The sequence below is a fragment of the Podarcis melisellensis genome, assembly GCF_964234715.1.
Source record: "Podarcis melisellensis genome assembly, chromosome: 7".
NCBI lineage: Eukaryota > Metazoa > Chordata > Lepidosauria > Squamata > Lacertidae > Podarcis > Podarcis melisellensis.
In genome coordinates this window covers 88,903,833-88,927,215 of record NC_138539.1, presented here as the reverse complement: position 1 = coordinate 88,927,215, position 23,383 = coordinate 88,903,833, and the positions used below count along the sequence as shown (strand labels likewise).

The 23,383-nt window shown below is 41.8% G+C and overlaps 1 protein-coding gene across 3 annotated transcripts in view; it reads right to left on the bottom strand.

Annotated features, from left to right (window-relative positions):
• The window catches only part of SLC24A3 (solute carrier family 24 member 3), a gene marked incomplete at its 5' end in the record, with an annotated part of 160,708 nt that overhangs the window by 30,031 nt on the left and 107,294 nt on the right, over positions 1-23,383 (bottom strand). For all 3 annotated transcript variants that reach the window (XM_081917825.1, XM_081917823.1, XM_081917824.1), the window contains 4 exons: positions 2,910-2,984; positions 9,515-9,618; positions 18,427-18,511; positions 19,645-19,719. In XM_081917825.1, the coding sequence (XP_081773951.1) occupies positions 2,910-2,984; positions 9,515-9,618; positions 18,427-18,511; positions 19,645-19,719 (339 nt within the window). The remainder of the gene's footprint in view (positions 1-2,909; positions 2,985-9,514; positions 9,619-18,426; positions 18,512-19,644; positions 19,720-23,383) is intronic.

Here is a 23,383-nt window from a genome sequence, read left to right as displayed (position 1 = left end):
GCTTTGCCTGGAATGATGGTAGCAAATGAAGTGCCCTGATAAATGTGGGAAGAAATATTTGCAAGCCACCCCCCTTCCAGCCTTCTCCTGCTCCTTACAGTCAGTGTGTGTGAGAGGGGAAGGAATCCATTGCTTCTTTGCTGTCGGCTTATAGCTGTCACCCTCAAGTACAGGCCTTCTTGTGAGTCAGCTTATAGCCAAGGACACATGTCCATGCTTCAATAAGGTGTCTGGGCATAATGTGACAAGGCAGAGTCAGGCAGAGAGGACGCAGTTCTTCCTCAGGTTTTACTGTCCTGCTTCCTGCCATTCCAAATTGGCTAAATGCTCCCAGAACATGACATTGTAAATTATATGGAACTGGGAAGAGGGGTGACATTTCTGTACTGTGCTTAGCCTGAGAGGGGGCTACTATTATTTGCTGTAAAAAAGAACTCTGCCCAGAAAAGCTAATGTCCAATTCTCTATCTTCTACTTGTTTATTTTTTACATTACGCCCCCCCCCCCCATACACCAGGACATAGATACAATGAAAGGCTGGAAGATATTTGCACTTTCACACATATTAAGATTTCTCACAGGAGGTATGGAATCAAGAAGCAAAGGGATGAATGTAAAGGACACAGAGCTGCTGGTGAGACCAGCAGGGAAGAGAAAGGCTCCTGCTATTTGATCGGCTATCACGAGGAATCACAAAAATAGCCTCTTCGTCTTTTCTCTTCCATGGTGGGTTCAGATATTGCCCCCCCTCCTATGATTGCTCATGGGAGGGGATTAGGGTTGCCACCTTTGATTTGGGCAAAATAAGGAATGTGTCAGGAGAGAGGAATTGTAGGGGCTAAAAATTACTTTACCTGCTGCAGAAATGACTTCAAAGCAATCCATTACAATGAGTGAAAGAAATTTACGGATCTTAGTTAGTGATGCACATTAATTTAAATGGACTCACATCCTTCCCAGTTGCTGGGTTTCTGCCTGTCAGAAGAATGGTAAATGTAGAAACCCAGCCCAAAAAAGGAGGAGGGGTGAAGATAGCAACAATTCTGTTTCTCTTCCTCACAGAGCTTTGCCTCCAACGTCCCCTTCATGTAGCTGCCAATGCCACGCGCATTCAAGCACATGCCTCATAGTCAGACAAGGTCATCCAGCCACTGGGGTTACATGTGTGCTTCATTTTGGCCCGGTCCTTTATAGAATATTTTGCATCAATTTATTTAAATAAGTAAAAACAACAAACATTTTAAGGCTTCAATACATAATTAATTGAAAGTAAATTCAACTGAACTAATTGGGACTTATTTCTGTTTTCAAAGGATCAGGTTGAACGTGAATTTAGGACTGTGAAAGTTTCTTGCAAGGGAGTTTGAGTCCTCATCTGCTGTACACATTTAAAACACTTTAAAAAGTCATGGATTGGGGGGGGAGGTTTCTTTGGTAGCTAAATAATAGGTTTGCAATATCCACCCTACCCCTCATAAAGGAAGAGGGTCAGCGAAGCACGTAAAAGCAACAAGGACCCAGGCCTACTACCTCCCACTTCCCTGGTCAGTAGGAAAAGAACTGCCAGCTTGAATGTGAAACACACACACACTCCTGCTGGCCAGCCTCACCTTCCCTCCTCTCCTCCCTCGCCCCTCCATTCCATTCCCATCCATTGGGCCACAGCGGTGTCACTCCTGGATTGAGTGTAACAGGGAGGGGCACAGGCAGGCAGCGGGGAGGCAACACTCAGGGAGCAGGGAGAAGACAGCGGGGCAGAAATAAGGGATGCAGCATTTTCCCTTTAAATAAGGGACAACCCCTTATTACAAGGGTCAGCAAACTTTTTCAGCAGGGGGCCGGTCCACTGTCCCTCAGACCTTGTGGGGGGGCAGACTATATTTGGGGGGGTTAAATGAATTCCTATGCCCCACAAATAACCCAGAGATGCATTTTAAATAAAAGCACACATTCTACTCATGTAAAAACACGCTGATTCCCAGACTGTCTTCTGGCTGGATTTAGAAGGCGATTGGGCCGGATCCAGCCCCCGGGCCTTAGGTTGCCTACCCATGCCTTATTATAAGGGACATGTGGCAAACCTAGAGGGGGTCCCAGCAGTCTCACAACCCAGCTGGTTCTATAAACGGATGCCTTTCTATGGTTCTGGACATGTGCCTGCCACAATTTTCTCAGTGTTTTGAGCTGCCATGATTCTGCAGATCATGGTGGCTGCCTGGCTGCCCCTCATCCCCAGAACCTGCAAAACACACATCCACAAACTGAACAGCAGCCCTATATATGCCCACAGAAAATCACTTGCTTGGACTCTAGCAGTAACTGAAGCAGACTCTTCATTATGGTCTCAGGTACACCAGAAAATATACCAGAGACCACTGGTGGTCTTCAGAATTCAATTTAAGAGGCACTGTTACAGAAAATTCTTCATAAATTCCAACAGATGCCTGGAAATGCGCTATTTCTGATCATAAATAGTAGGAATCATAATGCATTAGGAGCGAAAGCAAGTAATAACAATATTTTTGCCAGAAGTGTGAAATAACAATTGCTTATTGTAGAGAAAAAAATCTGGTCTCACCAGGCTAGAGTCTTATTGCACATTTTCTAAATGAAACCACCTAGGATGAAATCTCCCCCCTGACTTCACTGGACCAACCAAAATCTGGTTTTGGCATTTGAAGCTATGTTTTGAAGTTGCAGAACATTAGTTCTTAAATCACTATGGACTAAACTGGTAAAGATGTAAATTGCAATGGGCAAGGTCCTATATTCACTTAAATGAAACACTCAAGAAAAGCAAACTTCTTGTAAAAATAAATCAGCTTAGTGAACCCCTATGAAATGGGAGAAATGGCACTTTGGATTGTCAAAGAAAGACTTATTCAGGAAAGCGATCTCTGAGCACTTACCAAGATAAGTGCAACAACAGAGCAGGTATAATACATGGAATCCCTCAGGAGACACCAAGATGACAGTGCAACAATCTGAGAAAACAGACAGGAAGAAAATGAACTGGCCATATACGATCCCAAGATTCACATTAACAGCAAGCTGCAAGGAAGAGCTGATGGGTCCCCCCCCCGTCCCAAAGACCAGAGAATTCTACACAGTCATTGTAACAGGTGTACTAACCTAGTCAGAAGAATCACATTTTTTCCAGGCATAAAATATTTATACCTCAAAAGGTCACATTCCTGCAACAAAAGTGTTACTTTGAAAGATATCTGTGAAAAAAGATTTCATACAACAAATATGCAATTAACATTTATTGAGAAGGAAGAAAAACACTGCGTGGAAAGTCCATTATCTCCAAGTTTTGGCCAGATTCTCCAACAGAAGTGCTGAGCCTGTTATACTGAAGATGCATCATGAGGAGTTCAGACTCCTCATTCTGAGGGGAAGAAGCAATGGTTGCTAGCCATTATCTGTGGTTACCTGTTACAACAGTTGGGTGCCTCCACCTCTCTGCTGAGCGGTGGCAAGAGCCCAGGGGATTCCAGGCACTCACCCCAGGTCTGTGTTCCTTTGGAGAACTGAGACATGGGGGACACTGTCGTAGCTTTAAGAAATATGGTTTATTCTTCTATTTACATCTTCAGTCTGCATGGAGAGAGTCCAGATCTTACAGCATGGTCATTTCAAGAGGAGCTTGTACCCCACAGCAGTGCAACCATGGAGTCCAGGGCATCTCTCCTAGCCAGTTCTGCAGTCAGCCTGTCCAAAGATAGATCTCAGACCTCCTGCCACCTTCTTCCTCCCAGCAAACCTTGCTCAAAACACCATTTTCCTGTTACCTCACACCCAGTTACCATGGTAACCTTCCAAACTCAGTCTCTTCACACCTCGGGATAGTTCTCTTGCAAGCCAGTGGCCCTCAGTGGCCCCATATTCTTCCTTAATGTCCCTAGCTTAGCCAGGTCATTTTGCATAGGCTAGCCTAGAAATTCCTCCGCAGTTTATGGTTCCTCTTCACATCCCAAATAATCAAAATTCTATAATGTCTTAATTTCTAGGGTTTGGCCCTTCCCAGTCTATAACACAGGGTTCAGACTCCTCATTCTGAGGGGAAGAAGCAATGGTTGCCAGCCATTATCTCTGGTTACCAGCCAGTCCTCCCCCAAATCTTCTGGCATGGACAGAAAACTCAGGACAGGGTCAGTCTCACTTTACGTCAGCCCCTGGAGACAATCTCTCAGTGCTTCCAAGTGCAAAAGGAGATTGTCTCCCATCAGGCATGAAGTGAGATACCCCTTCTTCCTTCCAGGGTCTTTATGATACACTGGGTCTCTTAATGAAGACAGCCAAAAAACAGAAAGAGATATACCACTGTCAGAAACAAATTTATGGTCATTGCTGGCAACCTGATGATCACATTTTGACTTTAATGAAGATTGACTAACTAGAGAATTGGTTGCTATACTGTGGTAAGCATGTGTCTTCAACTATTTAATGGGGGTGTGGTGGTCACTTTTTTCTCGCAGAAAACTCTTGAGGTCTAACCTGCATCATAAGGTAACAAAATCCTGAGGTGGTAGAGTAAGTTGACAACATCTCTTCAACCTTCATCTGGGACAAAAAACACACACAACCTAACACATCACAGAAAAAGTGTCTATGCTACTCACTCTGTCTTATGTGAATTTTCTACTTATAGGGAGAAAATATGGGAGCATTCAAAAATATGAATCCTTGCCTGCAGTCTCAAGTGGTGTAGTCCATCCCATTACTTGAATTCCCCCTCCTTCTGCTACATGTAGACCAGACCTCCAATTGTAGCTGGTACCAAACAAATTATATGCCACAGTGTGTATGTGAGTGTATGCGCTCTCTCTCTCTCTCTCTCTCTCTCTCTCTCTCTCTCTCACACACACACACACACACACACACACATACACATGCCCATTTATATTTGTATGGTACCAGAATATTTCCAGTTAGACTCACAGTATTTCATTTCAGCAGAAATCCTGCATTTGGCAAAAATCTCCAGGGGAAAGACTTCATTCAGTGACCTCACTAACTCCAGTGCAATGCGGCTAATATCAGGTTGTAGCAGATAACCTCTGAAAAGGTGGCATGATACAAGACTACATTTATGTCCCCTTTTTCTGGAGAAAAACAAAAAACACCCCGCCCCATTTACAACATCCAGTACATTAAGTGCACCAAGGGCTATAAGCTTTTTCAGGGAGTGCCCTGTCCCAAAATGAACACACCCAAAAGCATTTGCAGGGGAGGAAGTTCATATAAACAATTGTGTTAACAGAGATCAAAGGCTGGGCCAATGTGAATTACTTTTAGTCAGCAAACTGAATTACTTGTTGTTAGTAAAATTAAAGCTTAAAACATTAAGATACATGCAAACCAAGTGGGCAAGAAAACCACAATGAAGAATATATAACCTCTTCTATGAACAATAATATTCTCTATGTTGCTGAGGAGCTCATTCTTATATATTGGTTGTGCTCAGAGCTTTTCTTCTGGTGTCAGATGCCGGTATGCAGTACCAGGGCCTTTTCCCCCCCAGACAAAAGGACTGGTTATGGAGTAATAAATATAATGACAAATGGACATGTTTGCCAGATATTCAGGGAGAAGGAACTGATCCTGGGTGACAAGGCAGAGAGGAAAAGCTGAGCACATCACACTTCCCCTTCCCGCGTGTTGTGGGGCTATGCATTTTCCTGCTGGGTCACCCCATTACGATGTGGGTGGAGCTGGGGTCCTGTTATGAGGGAGGGGAGGCGGGGGGGAGCTGCTCTGAGGAGGAGACTCGGGAGGGCAGTGTGTCGTGCAGGTGCAGAGGGGCAGTGGCAGCTTGTGCCTCTTTCCGCCAGTGGACCATGCTGCTGCTTTTGCAAGGCCAGCTGGTGGCCCTGGGCAACTCCATGCTCCAGATGGCTGGATGAGCCACAGCGGCGGAGGAGGAGAGTGGATCTTGGCAACATAATTTTCTCTTTTGGTGGTGGCTGCTGCTGTTGCTGCAGCTCCTACCCTCCACCAGCTAGCCAGTCCCCTGGTGCTTTAAGCTTGCCTTTGGCTACCCACCCCTTCCTGGAGAGAAGGGGGGATCTCGCTGGGCATCCTTGCAGAAGAACCTGCCTAGGGGGTCTGGGGCACGCCATTCTCATCTGAAGAGATTGTGCAGCTTCTGTGGGTGGGTATTGGAGCAGCCACAGCTGCTGCAGTGCCCAGCTGTGTGCCTTTTGGAAAACATCAGCATGCAGGGGAGAGAAACAGACTTTCTCTTTGCAAGAAAAAATTGTGTGTGTGTGTGTGTGCAACCTCCCACCCCTTTTCGGATCAGCATTTGAGGAGGAGACAGAGTCGGGTGCAGGAGGCGAGGGGGAAAGCACCTCTGCTTGGCTGTCTCCCACCGCAAAAACTTGTTTTTCTCCATCTTGCCCAGTAGGCATTGTTTTATGATGATGATGCATTGTTTTATTATTACGGGCTGCATAAAAGGGTTGCCATGTGTCTTCTTTTTCCAGGACACGTTCTATTTTTCAGGGGTAAAATTTGAGACAAATTACATTAATTTGCTTTGAATGGCCATCATAGTGTCCTCTTTTTTGCTCTACAAAATATGGCAACCTTAGTATACAAGAAGAATTATAATTTATTACTTCTACCCAATGCTTTCCCCCCCTGGCAGTATTTACTCTAACAACTTCATGGTGAGTACCGGCAACTTTTTTCTAGAAATGGCACACTCACCAAAGCTTGTCTCCAACTTGCTAGCCAGCTATTCTAGAGAAAGACAGAACTGAGATTTTCTTGGGGAAAACCTTTTGTCACCTAGTAGATACCAATTGTGGACCTTTCACTACCTACTTCTGTGTGGATGATATGTTTGCTTCACAAGGAAACATAGCACGAGAGATATGAATGAATTCAGATATTGAGAATAACCTTAGAACAGAGCACTTATTTGTCAAACAAGTGAGAATCTGCAAGGGAAATTTCCTTCCTACACACAGAAGAAGAAAAATGACAGTCTAAGGCTTCGCTTCTTATTGACGTTGTCCACTGCCAACTTTAGGAGTAATTATAAACAACTGGTGGTTACTTGGGTGTAATTAACACAATACACTTACCAATTGGTAGTTTTGCAACAAGACTGGAGGGTGCCTTCTTATAACAGGCACCACCACAGATACTGTTACTTCATTTTTTGTCTATTAATATTTATTTTAAGAGTGCGAGTATTTCTCTCTCTTAAACCTCATAGCTCTTTCTGATAAAGAAAGTTAAGGTAATGTAATTAACATCCTATTTCTGTGCCTATTGTAGATTACTCCTCCATGAGATTACACCACCACAATTGTAAAATTCCTATTGTGTAATTGCTATGATTAAGCCTGTTTGGCTGTAGCAGCCCAGAAGATAGATGGCATATTAGATCAAAAGCCATCTTCCTTGAGCTTTCCTTACCCTTTGTCCTGATTAACATTGCTATGAGTTTTATGTAAGCCTTACATTGTAAGGATTCCACTGCTAGTTAAAACTGCTCTGTTAGCTGGTTCTTTGATTTTTTTTACTACCCCGCCCCCCACATCAAAACCAAAACATCGTTCAGATAGAGCTCTAACCAGAGAGAACTTTACTGGAAGGAAAAACAGTAAATAAGGGTGGAGAGAAACATAATATTTGCAGAGAAGTTACAATGGTACATCACCTACAGTGTGATCTGAGCTTGCCCTTTGCCTCACAGATGTTTGTTCTATTAAGTATTGCCCCTTTCCTGCCAGTGATCTCTCAGCCAAGAGGAAAGTGCTATTGTATACCTGTCTACCCAAAAGTAAAACTCTTTAAGATCAATGAGGCTTACTCCCAGGTAAATGGGTTTAGGATTATAGCCTAAATCCTGCAGCACTGTCTCTGGAATCTCTCACTGCTATGGGAAGTGGAAGAGCACACAACAATGTTCAAATGCTAGTAAATTCCAAGCACTCATCAAAGCAAATGAAATGTCTAAGCAGTCCAAGTTGATCTCAGAAGCAGAATGTTTGCAAAAAACAACATTTGGCACAGTTCCATAAGAATTCGGTGAGATCCCAGGCTCCCTTCTCATGCCAGACCCAAGTGAGATTTCTACCTGCCTCTGATCTGCTTGTTATTTGTGAACTTGTAAAATTAAACGATTCTATTTTCTTAATGTTAATCAGAAGGTACATGTAGTGGTTAGGGCCTATAGGAAGAAAACAGTTTCACACTTCCTTTATGGGACCCCTCTACAGAAAACAGGTTTTAACAGCAAAGTTCAGGCATCCTTTTTTCGACAGACCCTAGGAGTTCCAAAGTGTGGCTATATGTGCTGAGATAGATCAGCATCTCTTAGAACCTAGGGGTTGGATCATGACTTTAAATACTGGTTAAAAATTCATTTTAGTACATACTCAAAAAGCATATTAACTTGTTTATTGAGAGATTCACATATTTTTCATGGTTTTCTGCAATTACTTTTAAACTCAAACAAACAGGGATTGCAATAGACTCTTTCCTCTTACTGGATGAGTCACATACTTTCTCTCTCATTAAGCAAAGGCTGTTAGACCACGAATTTTTTTGAAAAATTACCCCACTCAGCCCTCTGTATGCCTATCTGCTTACCTGGGTTTGCAGCCTTGTCATGGAATGATGCCCAACTATTTTTATAATTTAGATACCCCTTTGCATCTTAGAGCTTTTATGTTAGTTGCTTTAAATGCACTGTCTAGAAGGTTCCAAAAAATACCCTTCCAGAACAGACTTTGCCCCTGTGGTGTGAACACACCAGATGCAATATATCATATAATTTTGGACCGCTCTCTCTTCATTCAACACTCTTAACTGGTGATTCCTTGAAGCTCCAAATATCTACTTGCAAAGAATCTGTAATCCAATATCTAATGAAGGATGATATTTCCGAAACTACTGAGGTTGTTTCAGGATACAAAATTGAGATTCTTAATCTTACCTAATGATGGCTACTGAGTCTTTTATATGTTTTGTGTGCTTAATATGTCTGGACTATTAATTTTTTATTGGACTATTTTTAATGGTCTAAATTATGCAAATAAAGGCTGAATGAGTGATTGAATGCAAAGTATTTGTTGAAATGAATAAAAATGAATTTGTAAGCAGGAAGCTTTTATTAATACTGGGGAAGGGGACTGACTTCTAAGGAAACACAGAAAGGGTCCCGAGATAAAACATAAAGGTATATTAACTGCTTTGTGGGACCTACAGTTCAATCCTACTTTGAACTGATTATGAAAATGCAATGGCACAAGCAGTGCTTAAGGCCTCTGGGGTGGAAGCAACATTAAGGAGTTCATTGTGCTACAGAGATAAATAAAACTGAGCTATCTTACATGTTTGTTACATCAACGGTATAAGAAATGCATTGAACTCTTGTGAAATGTTATATAAATAGAGGCAAGCAGGAGATTTCCATACTGATTGTGCACCAGTTTGTAAAATGGTGGCTACTACTCAAGGGGGAGGAGGAAATGTAGTCATATTCTCTTACCTGCCCTGCAAAGAGGCCACAAACCCCAATTATACAGAGTATGTTGAATACAGCAGAGCCAACGATGGTCCCAACACCCACGTCTCCTTTCGTGATAAACACACCTGAAGGAAGAAAATAATTCCTGTGTTGCTCAGAATGAACAGGCAGGATTTCCCACCGCAAACCAGAACAAGTGGCACTATTCAAGAAAACTGCTGGGATTAAGGAGAAAACACCAGAGCATATTTTCTAAAACTGAGAGAAGCAGAGAAAATGTGTGTAATAAAAAGATTGCTTAAAGGTGTTTTCAGCATGATCAACCAGCTGAACAGTCAAATTCATTATAGTATGGAAAAGGAAATAACTGCAAAGGTTTCTCATCATCTGGTTAGCAGTACATGCAGGTCTGATCAACACATGTTAGAATGAGATGGGAGAATGAGCTGTTCCACTTCAGGGGGAGGAGCCACCATTTTTGAATGCTTCACTAAGAGAGAGAGAGAGAGAGAGAGAGAGAGAGAGAGAGAGAGAGAGAGAGAGAGAGAGAGAGAGAGAGAATACTGCCTGTTTGCAGCTGTGCCGGTTTTCTACTTGCAGGGATCTCTCTCTCTCCACCACAGCAGTCTTAAATGGCACAGGCACTCTACCACTTTAGGACTTGCATCACCATGTAGCACCTCATACAAGACCCATTCTACTTCATGTGAAGACCAAGTCTTACTTGAATGCCCTGAGCTGTTAGAAAAAGCTTTCTCAGATTTTGCTGCTGTCTGGTATTTGGGGGGCAATGTGCATAGGATTCCAATACATATTGGGGTAGAAATTTGGGGTGGGAAAATACTTGTTTAAATTCAAATGGCCCATGCTCAGGAGTTCTTTCTGCATGGTTAGCACTGCATGAAGAGCCACTGATGTTGGCCACACATTGGGGGGAAGTTGGTAGAGGGGAAGGCTGTAGGGCCTGCATGGGCTGCCTCTGTGAGCTGGAAATAGGGGTAAACAGACCTGTTAATTTTGGTTCTCCCTGTTTCCCATTTCCCCAATCTTAAGTTCTCTACATTTTCTACATTTCTGCAGCAGTTTGTGATCATTAAAATTCTTCAGCATGTCTCTTAAGAAACACATTTTTGCATGCAGCTTTGACAAATGCACACATTTCCAAAAGCCATTTCTGCTAATGTAATGCATTTTTTGTATGTTATTCATTTTTATGCACACCTTTACCTATTATATGCATTCTTTAAAACATTATTTAGTTTGAGAAACTGCATTGCAAAATTTGGATGTGTGGCTTTCAAAGGATAGCTATTATCTAAATTCCTGTGTTTCAGTTCTCATAAAGGTTTTGGAAAGTGAACATTTGATAGACATAGATTTAGATTTAAATATGAGCTGAATGGAATTTCTTCTCCATCGCTAGCTGGAGCCCTGCTTGAGCAAGATCCCAGCTCACAGAGCCAGCCTACACATGTTTGGCAGGATTTAAATAATTTGAACAACATTAGGATTCTCCCCAGTCATTTTTTCATGACTGAATATTCAAATTTGGCCTTGATCTAAGAATGAATAACAGTGTTTGGAGGCCAAATTACCTGGTGTGAATGTGATGAATCCTTCCCTCTAAAGACCACACATAAGCACATTGATCAACCCAAACTTAGAGAGATGAAACAGCTGAGCTTGCCACACCCTGTGGCTCTGATCCTTTCTTCCCAGAATCTCTCTGTCCTGCAGGGGCCTGAGCTGCCTCCTTGTCTGACCATGGCTGCTAGTGCAGGGTTGCCATATTTCGAAAAGTAAAAACTAGGACACCCTGAAAGTTGTTGAGCTTCCCCCCCACCCCACCGGATGTCATTTCTGCCTTTGAAAATCCAGGAAAATCCGGATCGATGGCAGCCCTATGCTAGTGAACATGTTTTTTCTTAACATAAGGGCGTTTTTTAAAAGTAGTTTTCCACTTCCTAGAAGGAATTTTGACTCACTAGCAATCACCCAGCCTGACCTTGCAGTGTGTTATATTTTTTTTTAAATATATTTTTATTGACTTTTAAGTTACAGAAAAAAAGAAGAAAAAACAGAGAAAAAATATAGAAATTTCAAATTTCCAAAATCCTTTTTTCAACGAACCTACTGGACTTCCCCACACCCTCCAGACCCTGCGTTCTTTGTATTACGAAACTTCAGCAATTTGTTAACTTGTTTCACAACTTATTATATCTTTCATTTTATCATGTTACCAAGTTCTAAATGTTATAACCCAATTCTTATATGTTTTAATTTAAACACAATAAAGTTATTTCATAGTTCCACCTCTACTTTCTTGTACTTTAGTTTTCATTTCACTTATAACAGTAGCTGAAGCTAGAATTTCCTAAAGAATGCATTTTCTTAACATTCATACAACTTATAGTGTTTTTGCAAATAGTCCTTAAATTTTTTCCAGTCCTCTTCCATTGTTTCTTCTCCCAAGTCACGGATTCTGCCAGTCATTTCGGCCAGCTCCATATAGTCCATCAACTGCGCCTGCCATTCCTCCAGCGTGGGTAGATCTTGTGTCTTCCAATGCTTTGCAATCAAAATTCTTGCTGCCGTCGTAGCATACATAAAGAAAGTTCTATCCTTCTTTAACACCTTCTGGTCTACAATGCCCAGTAGAAAGGCCTCCGGTTTCTTAGGTAAGGTATACCTAAATACCTTTTTTAACTCATTGTGAATCATCTCCCAGAAGGCCTTCACTTTTGGGCAAGTCCACCAGAGGTGAAAGAATGTCCCTTCCGTCTCCTTACATTTCCAACATTTATTATCAGACAGGTGATATATCTTAGCAAGCTTGACTGGGGTCATGTACCACCGGTATATCATTTTCATAATATTTTCCTTCAGGGCACTACATGCCGTAAATTTCATTCCGGTGCTCCATAACCTTTCCCAGTCCTCAAACATAATGTTATGCCCAATATCCTGTGCCTACTTTATCATGGCGGATTGTACTGTCTCATCCTGTGTGTTCCATTTAAGCAGCAAGTTATACATTCTCGAAAGTAATTTGTCTTTTGGTTCTAGCAATTCTGTCTCTAGTTTCGATTTTTCCACCTGGAACCCAACCTTTTTGTCCCCTTTAAACACCTCCTGAATTTGTGCATAATGCAGCCAATCTCGCACCTTGTTTTTTAATTTTTCCAAGCTCTGCAACCTCCAGTTATCTCCAACTTTTTCAATTATTTCACAATATTTTGGCCAGTATGCCTCCATGTTGAGTCTCTTACGGGCCTTGGCCTCCACCGGTGAGAGCCACCTCGGAGTCTTACTCTCCAATAAGTCTTTGTATTTTGCCCAGACCATGAAGACTGCTCTTCTAACAATATGGTTCTTGAACAATTTATGAACTTTAACCTTGTCGTACCACAAATATGCATGCCACCCAAAAGCGTTATCAAAGCCCTCCAAATCCAGGACATCAGTGTTCTCTAACAGTATCCAATCTTTCAACCAGCAGAAGGCTGCAGATTCATAATATAATCTCAGGTCTGGCAGGGCAAACCCCCCTCTTTCTTTCGCATCAGTTAATATTTTAAACTTTATTCGGGGCTTTTTGCCCTGCCAGACGAACTTAGAAATATCCTTCTGCCATTTTCCAAAGCATTCCACTTTGTCCACGATCTGTAGGGCCTGAAACAAAAATAACATTTTCGGCAATACATTCATCTTTATAGCTGCTATTCGACCCAACAAGGACAGTTTCAGTCTTGACCAAATTTCCAAATCTTTTTTGATTTCTGACCAACATTTCTCATAATTATTTTTAAACAAATCCAAATTTTTGGAGGTCAGATACACCCCTAGGTATTTCACATTTTTAACCACATTTAATTCTGTCTCTTTCAGAAACTCATCTGTTTCTACAGATGTCAAATTTTTTGCTAGAACCTTAGTTTTTTGCTTGTTCAACTTAAATCCCGCCACCCGACCAAAATCAGAAATTAATTCTAACACTTTTTTTGTGCTAGAGACTGGCTCCTGTAATGTTAATACCAAGTCATCTGCAAATGCTTTCAGTTTATATTGTTTCTCTCCGACCACAATTCCTTGTGCCAACCGGTCCTTTCTAATCATGTTCAATAGCACCTCCAGGACTGCAATAAACAATAGAGGGGATAGGGGGCACCCCTGCCGTGTCCCTTTTTCAATTTTAAACTCCTCTGTCACCACATTGTTTACTATCAATTTAGCTTTTTGTTCTGAATAAATTGCTTCTATTCCATTTTCAAACCCCCGCCCCACTTCCATCCCTTCCAAATTTTTCTTCATAAACATCCAAGAAATGTTGTCAAAGGCTTTCTCTGCATCAATAAAGATTAACACCGCTCTAGTGCTAAGGTTTGTTTGTAAAAATTCCAAAATGTTGATGATGTTTCTTGTGTTGTCAAACAAATGCCTGCCAGGGAGAAAGCCTGCTTGGTCCTTATGAATCACTCCATTAAGCACTTTTTTAAACCTACTTGCCAAGATGTCTGCAAAAATTTTGTAATCCACATTTAGGAGTGAGATGGGACGGTAGTTTTTAAGTTGGGTTTTTTCAGTTTCTAGTTTTGGTATCAATGTGATGAAAGCTTCTTTCCACGTATCCGGTGCCTTCCTCCCCTCCATAATCTGATTGCAAACCTCCAACAAGGGTTGTATCAAATAGTCTTTCAAAACCTTATAATATTTGGAGGTAAGTCCATCCGGGCCTGGAGATTTGCCTAGTTGAAGGTTCTGTATGGCACTTTCGATTTCCTGCTGTGTAATTTTGCCATTCAGGGTTGTTCTCATTTCCTGGGATATTTTTTGTAATCCATAGGTTTTAACAAATTGATCTACCTCAGTCTCTTTCTGCGGCCCTTGTACATATAATTCTTTGAAGTATCTCTGGAAGCATTTTCTAATTTCCTCGGGTTTCTGTACCATTCTCCCTTCAATCTCTAGATTTGTAACTGTATTCAATTTTTGTCTCTTTTTCAACTGCCATGCTAGCAGTTTCCCACACTTATTTGCTGATTCAAAAGATCTTTGCTTCATTTGTTTGATTTTCCATTCTACCTCTTGATTTATCAATTTCGAATATTGTGCTTGGAAAAATTTCACTTCTCTCAGCACTTCCTTCGACTTGGGCCTAGATCTTAGTTTTTTCTCACCTTGTCTTATTTTCTCCAATACTTTCTCCTTCTTTTCATTCCAGAGTCTTTTCTTAATCGTATTTTGTTGAATTAGAAACCCTCTCATAACTGCTTTACTTGCGTCCCAGATTGTTCTTTTTTCCACCGTAGTGTTTAAATTTATCTCAAAATAATCCTTTAAAGTTTTTTGGGACTTCTTAACAATCTCCTGATCTCTTAATAAAGTGTCATTCATTTTCCATCTAAAGGATCCGGTTGTATTTAATCTCAATTCCACTTTCAGTGCATTGTGGTCGGAGCAAGTTCTTGGGCAGATTTCCACTTTTCTAGTCTTAGGTGCCAGTCCTCTGGTTAACCATATTTGGTCGATTCGAGTCCAAGACAGATGAGCTTCAGAAAAGAAAGTTCCTTCTTTTCCTAGGGGGTTCTTAATCCTCCATATGTCAATCAAGTCCATATTGTCAGTCATTTCAAAGAAAGTTTTAGGTAGTCTGCCGTCTTTCGTTATGTTTGCACTCTGCGACTTATCCATGTTTACAGAGACGACCCCATTCATGTCTCCCAACATGATAATGTTGTTGTAGTCCAAATAGTCCAGCATTATCTCATGCAGCTTCCCAAAAAATTCCGATTTTCCATCATTTGGGGTGTATATTCCTAATATCAAAAATTTTTCTCCTTGTGTCTGAATTTCAATCGCCAAAATTCTGCCTTGTTCATCTTTAAAAATAAATTTCGGTGACAAGCTCTTTTTTTAACTCTGTCCGAAGAGATAAATTCCTGGCCTAACCTTTTATTAATTAGCACTTTTCTATGGAGCCTTGTCACGTGGGTTTCTTGCAAACAGATAACATCCAATTGTTCTTTTTTCAATATATGAAATATTTTTTCTCTTTTTTCCGGAGAATTTCCACCATTTATATTCCAACTGAGCAGCTGCAGAGACATCCTGGATTAATTTGTAGATCTTACAGTGTAGATCTTAATTTCCCTCCGATCCCGGAGGTGGTAGTGCTGGTCCTGTTCCAGACGGAATAGGTTCCGGAGGTGGTCCCGGTGGTGGTGGTGGCCAAGAAGCTGCGGCTCCTTTTTGGAGGTCCTCCCCATGGTCGTGGTAGGAACTTCTGCTGGTCCTCTGGTCCTCTGGTGTTCTGATTCTTACCTTCCTTCCTTTGTAGGTAAATGATAGTCCTTGCGGAAACTCCCACCTATAAGGAATCGCATTGTATCTCAACAATTTAGTTAATTCTATATAGGCGGCCCTGAGATCCAGTAGCTGTTTGGGTATGTCTCTGTAAATTTCAGCCTTTTTACCTTGTATCTCCAAAGCTTTCTTAAAATGTAGGCCTAGTATCTTGTCTCTTTCTTCTCTTGATCTCAAGATCACCAAACAGTCTCTGGACTTGTCTTTCTTTACCAATCTTCCCAGTCTGAATGCCGACACGATTTTGAAATCTTTGTCTTCTTCTACTCCCCAGAATCTGGGAAATAATAATGTCAGAAATCCACTCAGGTTGTCTTGCTCCAATTCTGGGACGGCCCTCAGCCTGAGATTATTTTCCCTATTTTTCAGTTCAACCATTGACAGGTAGGCTTGTTGTTCCCCCACCTGTCTTTGCAGAGGCCTTACTTCCCCCTTAATCTCATCAACTTTCTTGTTCGCTTGCTCTGCTTTTTGTTTGGCTTCCTCAGCTAATTTATAATTTTCTGCCGTTGCACCTTGCAAATTCTCAATTGCCTGAGTATGCTGGGAAACCTGATCAGATAGGTTTCTAATCGAGGATGTAGCTTGATCAATTTTCGTTGATTGATTGTCCACTTTTTGATTTAAAATCGCCAGTTGTTCCAAAATCTGTTTCAGAACTGCTTCAGATCCTCCTGTTGCCATATCTTCTGCAGCAGAGTGTTCAGTTTCGACCTCCTGTGCTATCAGCACAGCTGGGACAGAGGATCTACGCTGATGAGTTAAAGTTGTTTGGACAAGTTGCGCAGATTGTTTTGCCCTAGCTTTTGCTGCTCTTGTTTTCCCTGAGCCACTCATTCCACCTCTGCCTCTGTTCAAGGTCAAATTTTCTTTTATTCCATGGGAAGAGCAAGTCCAGAATGTAAACAATAAACCTCAGAAAGTCCAAATAAAGTGTAGTTCCCAAGCCTCTATATCTCCGCAATCCTCTAGGGGGAGTATCTCAAAGTTTCAGGGAAGGAAGAAACTTTTATCTGCCATTAAAGTTCCTGTGTTTTTCATGTGAAATAAGTCCAAAACAAAGGGAGAGTTCCCCGAGCCTCTATTTCTTAATAGAAAGCCACAAGGTAACGATAAAGGTGCCAGCAACAATGTTTAAATGTTATAGTCTCCATAAATGTATCAGTTTGTATTCTAACAACAGTATCCGCAGTTTGACAGTTCTCTTGCGCTCTGGCAGTCCGCTGACTTGGTTATCCCTTTTAATCCCCACAGTCCGAAATAAGAGGAAAGTTCCAAAAACAGATCCCACAAGTTCACAGTGAAGATTTACTCCTTTATATTTTAAATACTCAATCTATAAAAGCACTTTAGTTCCACTTTTTGCAATCTCCTTTCCACGTCTCAGCGCTCCTCGGAGTATTGCTTTGATCTGTTAAGCAGGATTGGAAGGCGGACTTCCTGTTACTCGCCTCCCGCTTTCGGCCGAATTCCATTAATTTTAATCCAATTTAAAGCCCCTTACTCATGGGTATGTTGCTCCAATTTCGATGTTTTCAAGAAGAAAGGTCGGCGCTCATCGGCAGCAGCCGCGCAGCTTTGCATCCACGAAAAGAGCGATGAACTCACAGTGCCGCTCCCCCTTTCACGCTCCGGAGCCCCTTACGGGGTCCCTTTTACGTTTCTGGGGGGGCTGTTGGCACCCGCCGAGTCCCACGGCCACAGGCTCACTCTGCCTGTGGTTTTTCTTGGTGGGTCTTCGCTTTGCCGCAGCGAAAGACCCTTTTTCGCGGAGCCCCTCTTCACAGCGTGAAGAGGACCGCCACTGCCGTTTCGCGCCGCCTCCGGAAGTCTGACCTTGCAGTGTGTTATATACTCTGAGGAGAACTACTGAAAATGACTATGGTGCTCCCCACTCTCTCCACCTAACCTTTACTACTTCAGATGCAACAAAAGAAAACACGAACGTTTGAGACTGCCTTACACCAAATCAGCTTCCATTCATCCCAATATTAACTACTTAAACTGGTAGTGGTTCTCCACCATCTCAGGCCGGGGTCCTTCCTACCTTGCTACCTGAGATCCTTTATGACAGTGCTAGGATCTTTATGCGTACAAGGCATGTGCACCTCACTGAGTTATGGTCGAATCCACTTTCATTATCTGTGCACCTTCAAATTAAATGTATCATAGTCACATCTAGCTGTAGATTGAGCCATTCTTCACATCTCTTTCTGCATGGCACATGACAACAGGGATGCCATTCAAAAGCATATTGTTTTGTACTTACTAAGAACACACAGGTGGGAAAATTCCCAACAAACATAATATTTTCCTTGGTAGTCATCCCAGGAAGATCATCCTGGGATGTTGTTGTTGGCACTGGGGCAATCTTCCAGCAACATCCATTCCATCCTTCTGCCAATGTTTATTGGACTAAGGTTAACCTTATGGATTTGGTCGTCTACCCAAAACCTGGGTGTGCATATCTATCCCCCATCATCTTTGTGGGAAAGATAAGGAACAAAACTATTAAAAAGCTGCATTTACTTTTGCAGTTACAGCAAGAAAGAAGCGGATGACTTAGTTACCTATGACAGATGTAAACAGTTCTGGAGCCGAGCTGCCGGCTGCCATGAATGTTGCCCCTGCCACATCTTCACTGAGGTGCAGGCGCTGTGGAAGAAGAGAAAAGTCTCTTATCAGAAGCAAAATATAACACGTCCCCGGGCTATTAGTCTTTCAGGACTCAGGATTCATGGTCGCCTCCAACATCCTCCCCAGGCAGAATAGTATCAAAGGATATGCAATGCAGTAGTAGCTGCAGCAGAATCCTTTCCCCAAAGTATTACCTCCAAGGTCACTCTAACACAGGAGGGTGTTGGAGGTGTGCAAGGGGCATGCAGCAGAACTCTTTAGGGATGCCATTTATCTTTCTGATAGTTTGGGAGCACTGTCACGGCTACTCTGCATGGTTTCATCCTATGCTCCTCCAGGGACACATAGTGTTTTTACAACTTTACTCTTGTCTGTGTCTTTTAAATGGGACATTAGCACACTGTTTCTCCAGCAGCTTTCTACTGATGTTCAAAATAATTAGCTGTCATCTGCTGCCTGAACCTGAGAAATTATTTATATTATTGTTAAATTATCATTATCAATTACTTAACTGCTGGTAAGAGGAATTATCAGCCTGTCCCATTTGATTTCCATGTATAAATGTCACATTATTTTATACTTACAATGTTATAAATGATTTCAGGTTTCAAAACTTTACACACTTAATGTTTCTCAGGCTTGGAATTTTAATAACAAGCTTTTCATGTTTCAGTTTTATTTTGTATGATTTTTACCTTAAATTTGTGATAGCTCAAGCTCAATAAAAACATCAAATAAGAGTAGATTTTTATTTTTACCTCTAACAGGTCGATCCTGCTGATCGACACCATACACTTAAAGCTCATTCAACACACTTTTAAAGCACATGACTTAGTACTTGATTCATATGCTGCAGGGTTGGCAGTGGCCTTAAATCAAGTTGCTACAGTTGTTCATGAAGGCTATACCAATCACAGCAATATTTTTCTAGAAAAAGCAGTGCCAGAGATCTCCCTTGTTCTCTTAGCATGGCAATGGAGCCCACCTGAGAGGTGCTGTAAATGAGCTCCAGCACATTCCAGCTGAAAAAAGACCTGGCTATGCCCATAGAAATGAAGTGTGTAAAACTGATGGCATGTAAACAAAGGTTACAATTCTGGTTTGGTAATTTCATTAATAAATATGCGTAAGTAGCATCAACATAGACTTACTTCACAAATCTTTTCCAATGAAGGGACAAAGAAATCATCACAGACAATGGCCAAAGCATAGAACATGTAGACAGCCTGCAAGAACAGAAAGCACTGTGTTTACAAGGCACCAGTTAAAACAGGATACTGTCATAATTTAATTATTTTAAAAGAATTAAGAACACATTATGTATACTGGTTTGGAATGACATCAAAGATATACCACAGAATTAAATTGGTGTAGTAGTCAACCCTGCTGTCTAGGGAACCCTGGAAACTGCAGTGTGTGTGTGTTTGTGTGGGGGGTGTCTTTAGCAGATAAATCTCAGTTCTCATCCTACCCCCTACTCATCCCTAAGACACATCCCTACCCAGAAAAACCAGCACTTTTAAACAATTTGTTTTTAATGTTTGCTTTTTATCGGTATTTTTAAATGAAAATTTCATCTTGTTTAATAAAAACAGCTTAGAGGTTTTTGGTGATTAAGAGGTATATAAATCTTGTCAAAGAAAGAAAATAGAATTATTTGTGGAAATATGTGATATATGACCCTGTTCTGTGGAGTTAGCATCCCAGATGAGATTGTACTTATGCAAACAATTGAATAAATTCCTGTTTCAACAAGCTTTTTCTGCTGTCTCAAAAGGTCTTTATTGTAGAAGTTTATTCTGTGTTCTTTTTCAACCTCTCTTTAGTTGCGGGTTTTTGTACTGTTTTTAAAGCTGTTTTAGTTGTTTTGAGGCTCGTTTGAAAACAATTAATACATTAACAAGCTAACAGTAATACAGTGGTACCTCGGCTTACAAACTTAATCCGTTCTGGAAGTCCGTTCTTAAACTGAAACCGTTCTTAAACTGAGGCGCGCTTTCCCTAATGAGATCTCCCACCGCCAGTGTTCTTCCACCGTTTGGCTTCCGTTCATAGACTGAGGTAAAGTTCGCAAACCGGAACACTACTTCCGGTTTTGTGGAGTTCGTAAACCAAATAGTTCGTAAACAGGGCTATTCTTAAACCGAGGTTCCACTCTAAAATCAATATATTTTTGTAGTGTAGCTATGTCCCAAATTGCATTTGACACACTTTTCAGATTTTCAGTATGCAAAGTGCTCCATTATTTGTTTTGCACCTGGAAGGTACAGGGACAGGATGGTGGAGAGTTCAAGGATGTGTAGGAGAATCAGAAGGAGCACCGGATTGCCTCTGACGCTGCTAAAAATACGTAATTAATGCCACTAATGAACAAATAAAATGAAATGGCATCATTTCATGCTAGCCTTAAGGGTTGGGTTACAGCATCATAAAGGTAAAGGTACCCCTGCCCATACGGGCCAGTCTTGCCACACTCTAGGGTTGTGCGCTCATCTCACTCTATAGGCTGGGTGCCAGCGCTGTCCGCAGACACTTCCGGGTCATGTGGCCAGCGTGACAAGCTGCATCTGGCGAGCCAGAGCCACACACGGAACGCCGTTTACCTTCCCGCTGGTGAGCGGTCCCTATTTATCTACTTGCACTTGGGGGTGCTTTCAAACTGCTAGGTTGGCAGGCGCTGGGACCGCACGATGGGAGAGCACCCCGCCACGGGGATTCGAACCGCTGACCATGCGACCGGCAAGTCCTAGGTGCTGAGGTTTTACCCACAGCGCCACCCGCATCCCCATCATAGCACCCATTATAACCTGTGTTCCCTTGTGCCTCTGTCTTTCCTGCATTATGCAAGTTCCTTCTCATAGCTCCCTTTTGTTCACTTGCATTTGAAATCCTAAAGAGAAAGGCTTTGAGGCTGAGAGCCAGCAGCAAGACATAAGGAACAAGAGAACATGGGAGTTGAAGAGTGAGTCCCTCCACAGAGCCCTCTGAAGAAGGCATCCCCAACTGCAGAGCTAGAACCAGGGGGAGTTGGCAGCAGCCATGAAGGAGAGTGGGCAGGAGGGGAAGCTTATAGGGAAACTGACCTGCTATGAAGGGAAGAGGTAGACAAAGAAGCAATATAGGAATGCTTGGAACACCTGCAGTGTGGGAGCCTCACAAGGAAGGCCAGAGTCTGTCTGAAAGTGCCACAACTGCCCCTTCCTCCACTGCCTCGGTTACTTTTAGCTTGGTAATGAAAGGGTCAGGGAGTACTCAGTCTGAGGCTGGGACCTTGAATTGCTCATCCTGAATGGATAGCCAGACCTGGATGAGCCAACAGGCTCCTTGGGAGCGATGACGGGGCCTGAGAGAGCAACACGGCCTCTTCTTCCTCAACTCTGCATCCCTTTGTTTTATTTTACATTAGCTTTAGGCAGCTTTCTGTCAAAAAAATATCAGAGTAGCTACTACAATAAATACAAGATCAGTTAGATCTTGGATAATTTACATGTAGATAGATAAAACACAACAAAACAGATTGAATCATAGATAATATAGTATCATTATAATAATGATAAGTGGTTTGATGGATGTAGGCATGAGTCTCTCTGAATCCACGTTAACTGTGGGATAGGTGCACCCTAGGAATATTTAGAGGATTATATATACATCCAAGTGCATATTTAACATGTGAATATATAATGTCCATTTTATAAGTCATATGCACTAAATTTTGAAATCAAAACCCCAACTCAATACAACAAAAAATTCATCAGTACAGCACCAAAGGCAGTTAAACAGGCATTTATCAATAGTAATAATTGGAGAACCCCTTTTGGACTTTTTGTATGGAAGGGGAAATGAATGAATTTGAGGTGTTTAAGTCTGAAGATTGGGAAAATATTACCTAACAGAAAGAGGAGCAATTGGATGTCATCCTGGAGTGAATACTTTGTATAATCTTTTTATATGTAACTGACAGACTAAGTGCTTTTTATCCTAAGTGCTTTTTATCCTAAGTGCTTTTTATTTCTCTTACTCTTTCTCTTTTTTTCTCTTTTCTTTTCTTCTTTCATTCTTGTATTTTTTTATCTTCCTTCTTTTTTCCTTTATTCGCTTTGTTTGTTTGTTTGTTTTGGTGTCCTCTACTCTGAGTCAATATTGGGATTATACACAAGGGTGATGGATGGTTGGTGAAGGAACCTGTGCGAGAGGCAGGGAAAGGAAGATCTCCCAGAGCGGGAGGCAGAGAGAAGAAAGGGAAGCTCCCAGGTAAGACCTGGCAAGGTCCACCCCTTCCTGTGTGAGACAAGGCTTAAGATCTACCTTTGAGAGCAGACTATGCATTTTATTTTCTCTTTCATGTTATGAAAAAAAGAAAAGGAAAGTGTTATAAGAATTCTGAGGTCCCAAATATAAAGCAAGCATTCATAAATGTACAAGGCAAACACACACATAATTACCACATGTCTGAAATCACACAGGAGAGCAAACCTGCAAGGAGGAAGGAAATGGGGAAGCCTCTCCATTGTCTATTGCTTACCTGTCTTAAGGGCGTCTGTGTGTATGAATAGGGTGAGCCTGTGACAGGAATTAAAGTATTTACCATCACAAAAGAATGGCCAGGCCGCCCAGGTAAAGCAATCAATGACCAATATCCAGTATCCCGGCAAACAGAATTTCTGCTGGAGACTGCCTCTTTCTGTGATGTATGTATGATGTTTTGGGGGTGGTCTCGAGCTACAGGGTGGGAAATTTCAAAAGTCTATATAAGAGCTTGCACACCAATGTTCTGGGTTCCTCTCCTCCCTCCCTGCGTGGAGTAAGCGGGGGACCCTGTTGCAACAGTTCAATAAAGATCAGGCTTACTAGCTGCTTTGCTTCTCAATATTCTCTGGTTGGCCTCTGTTA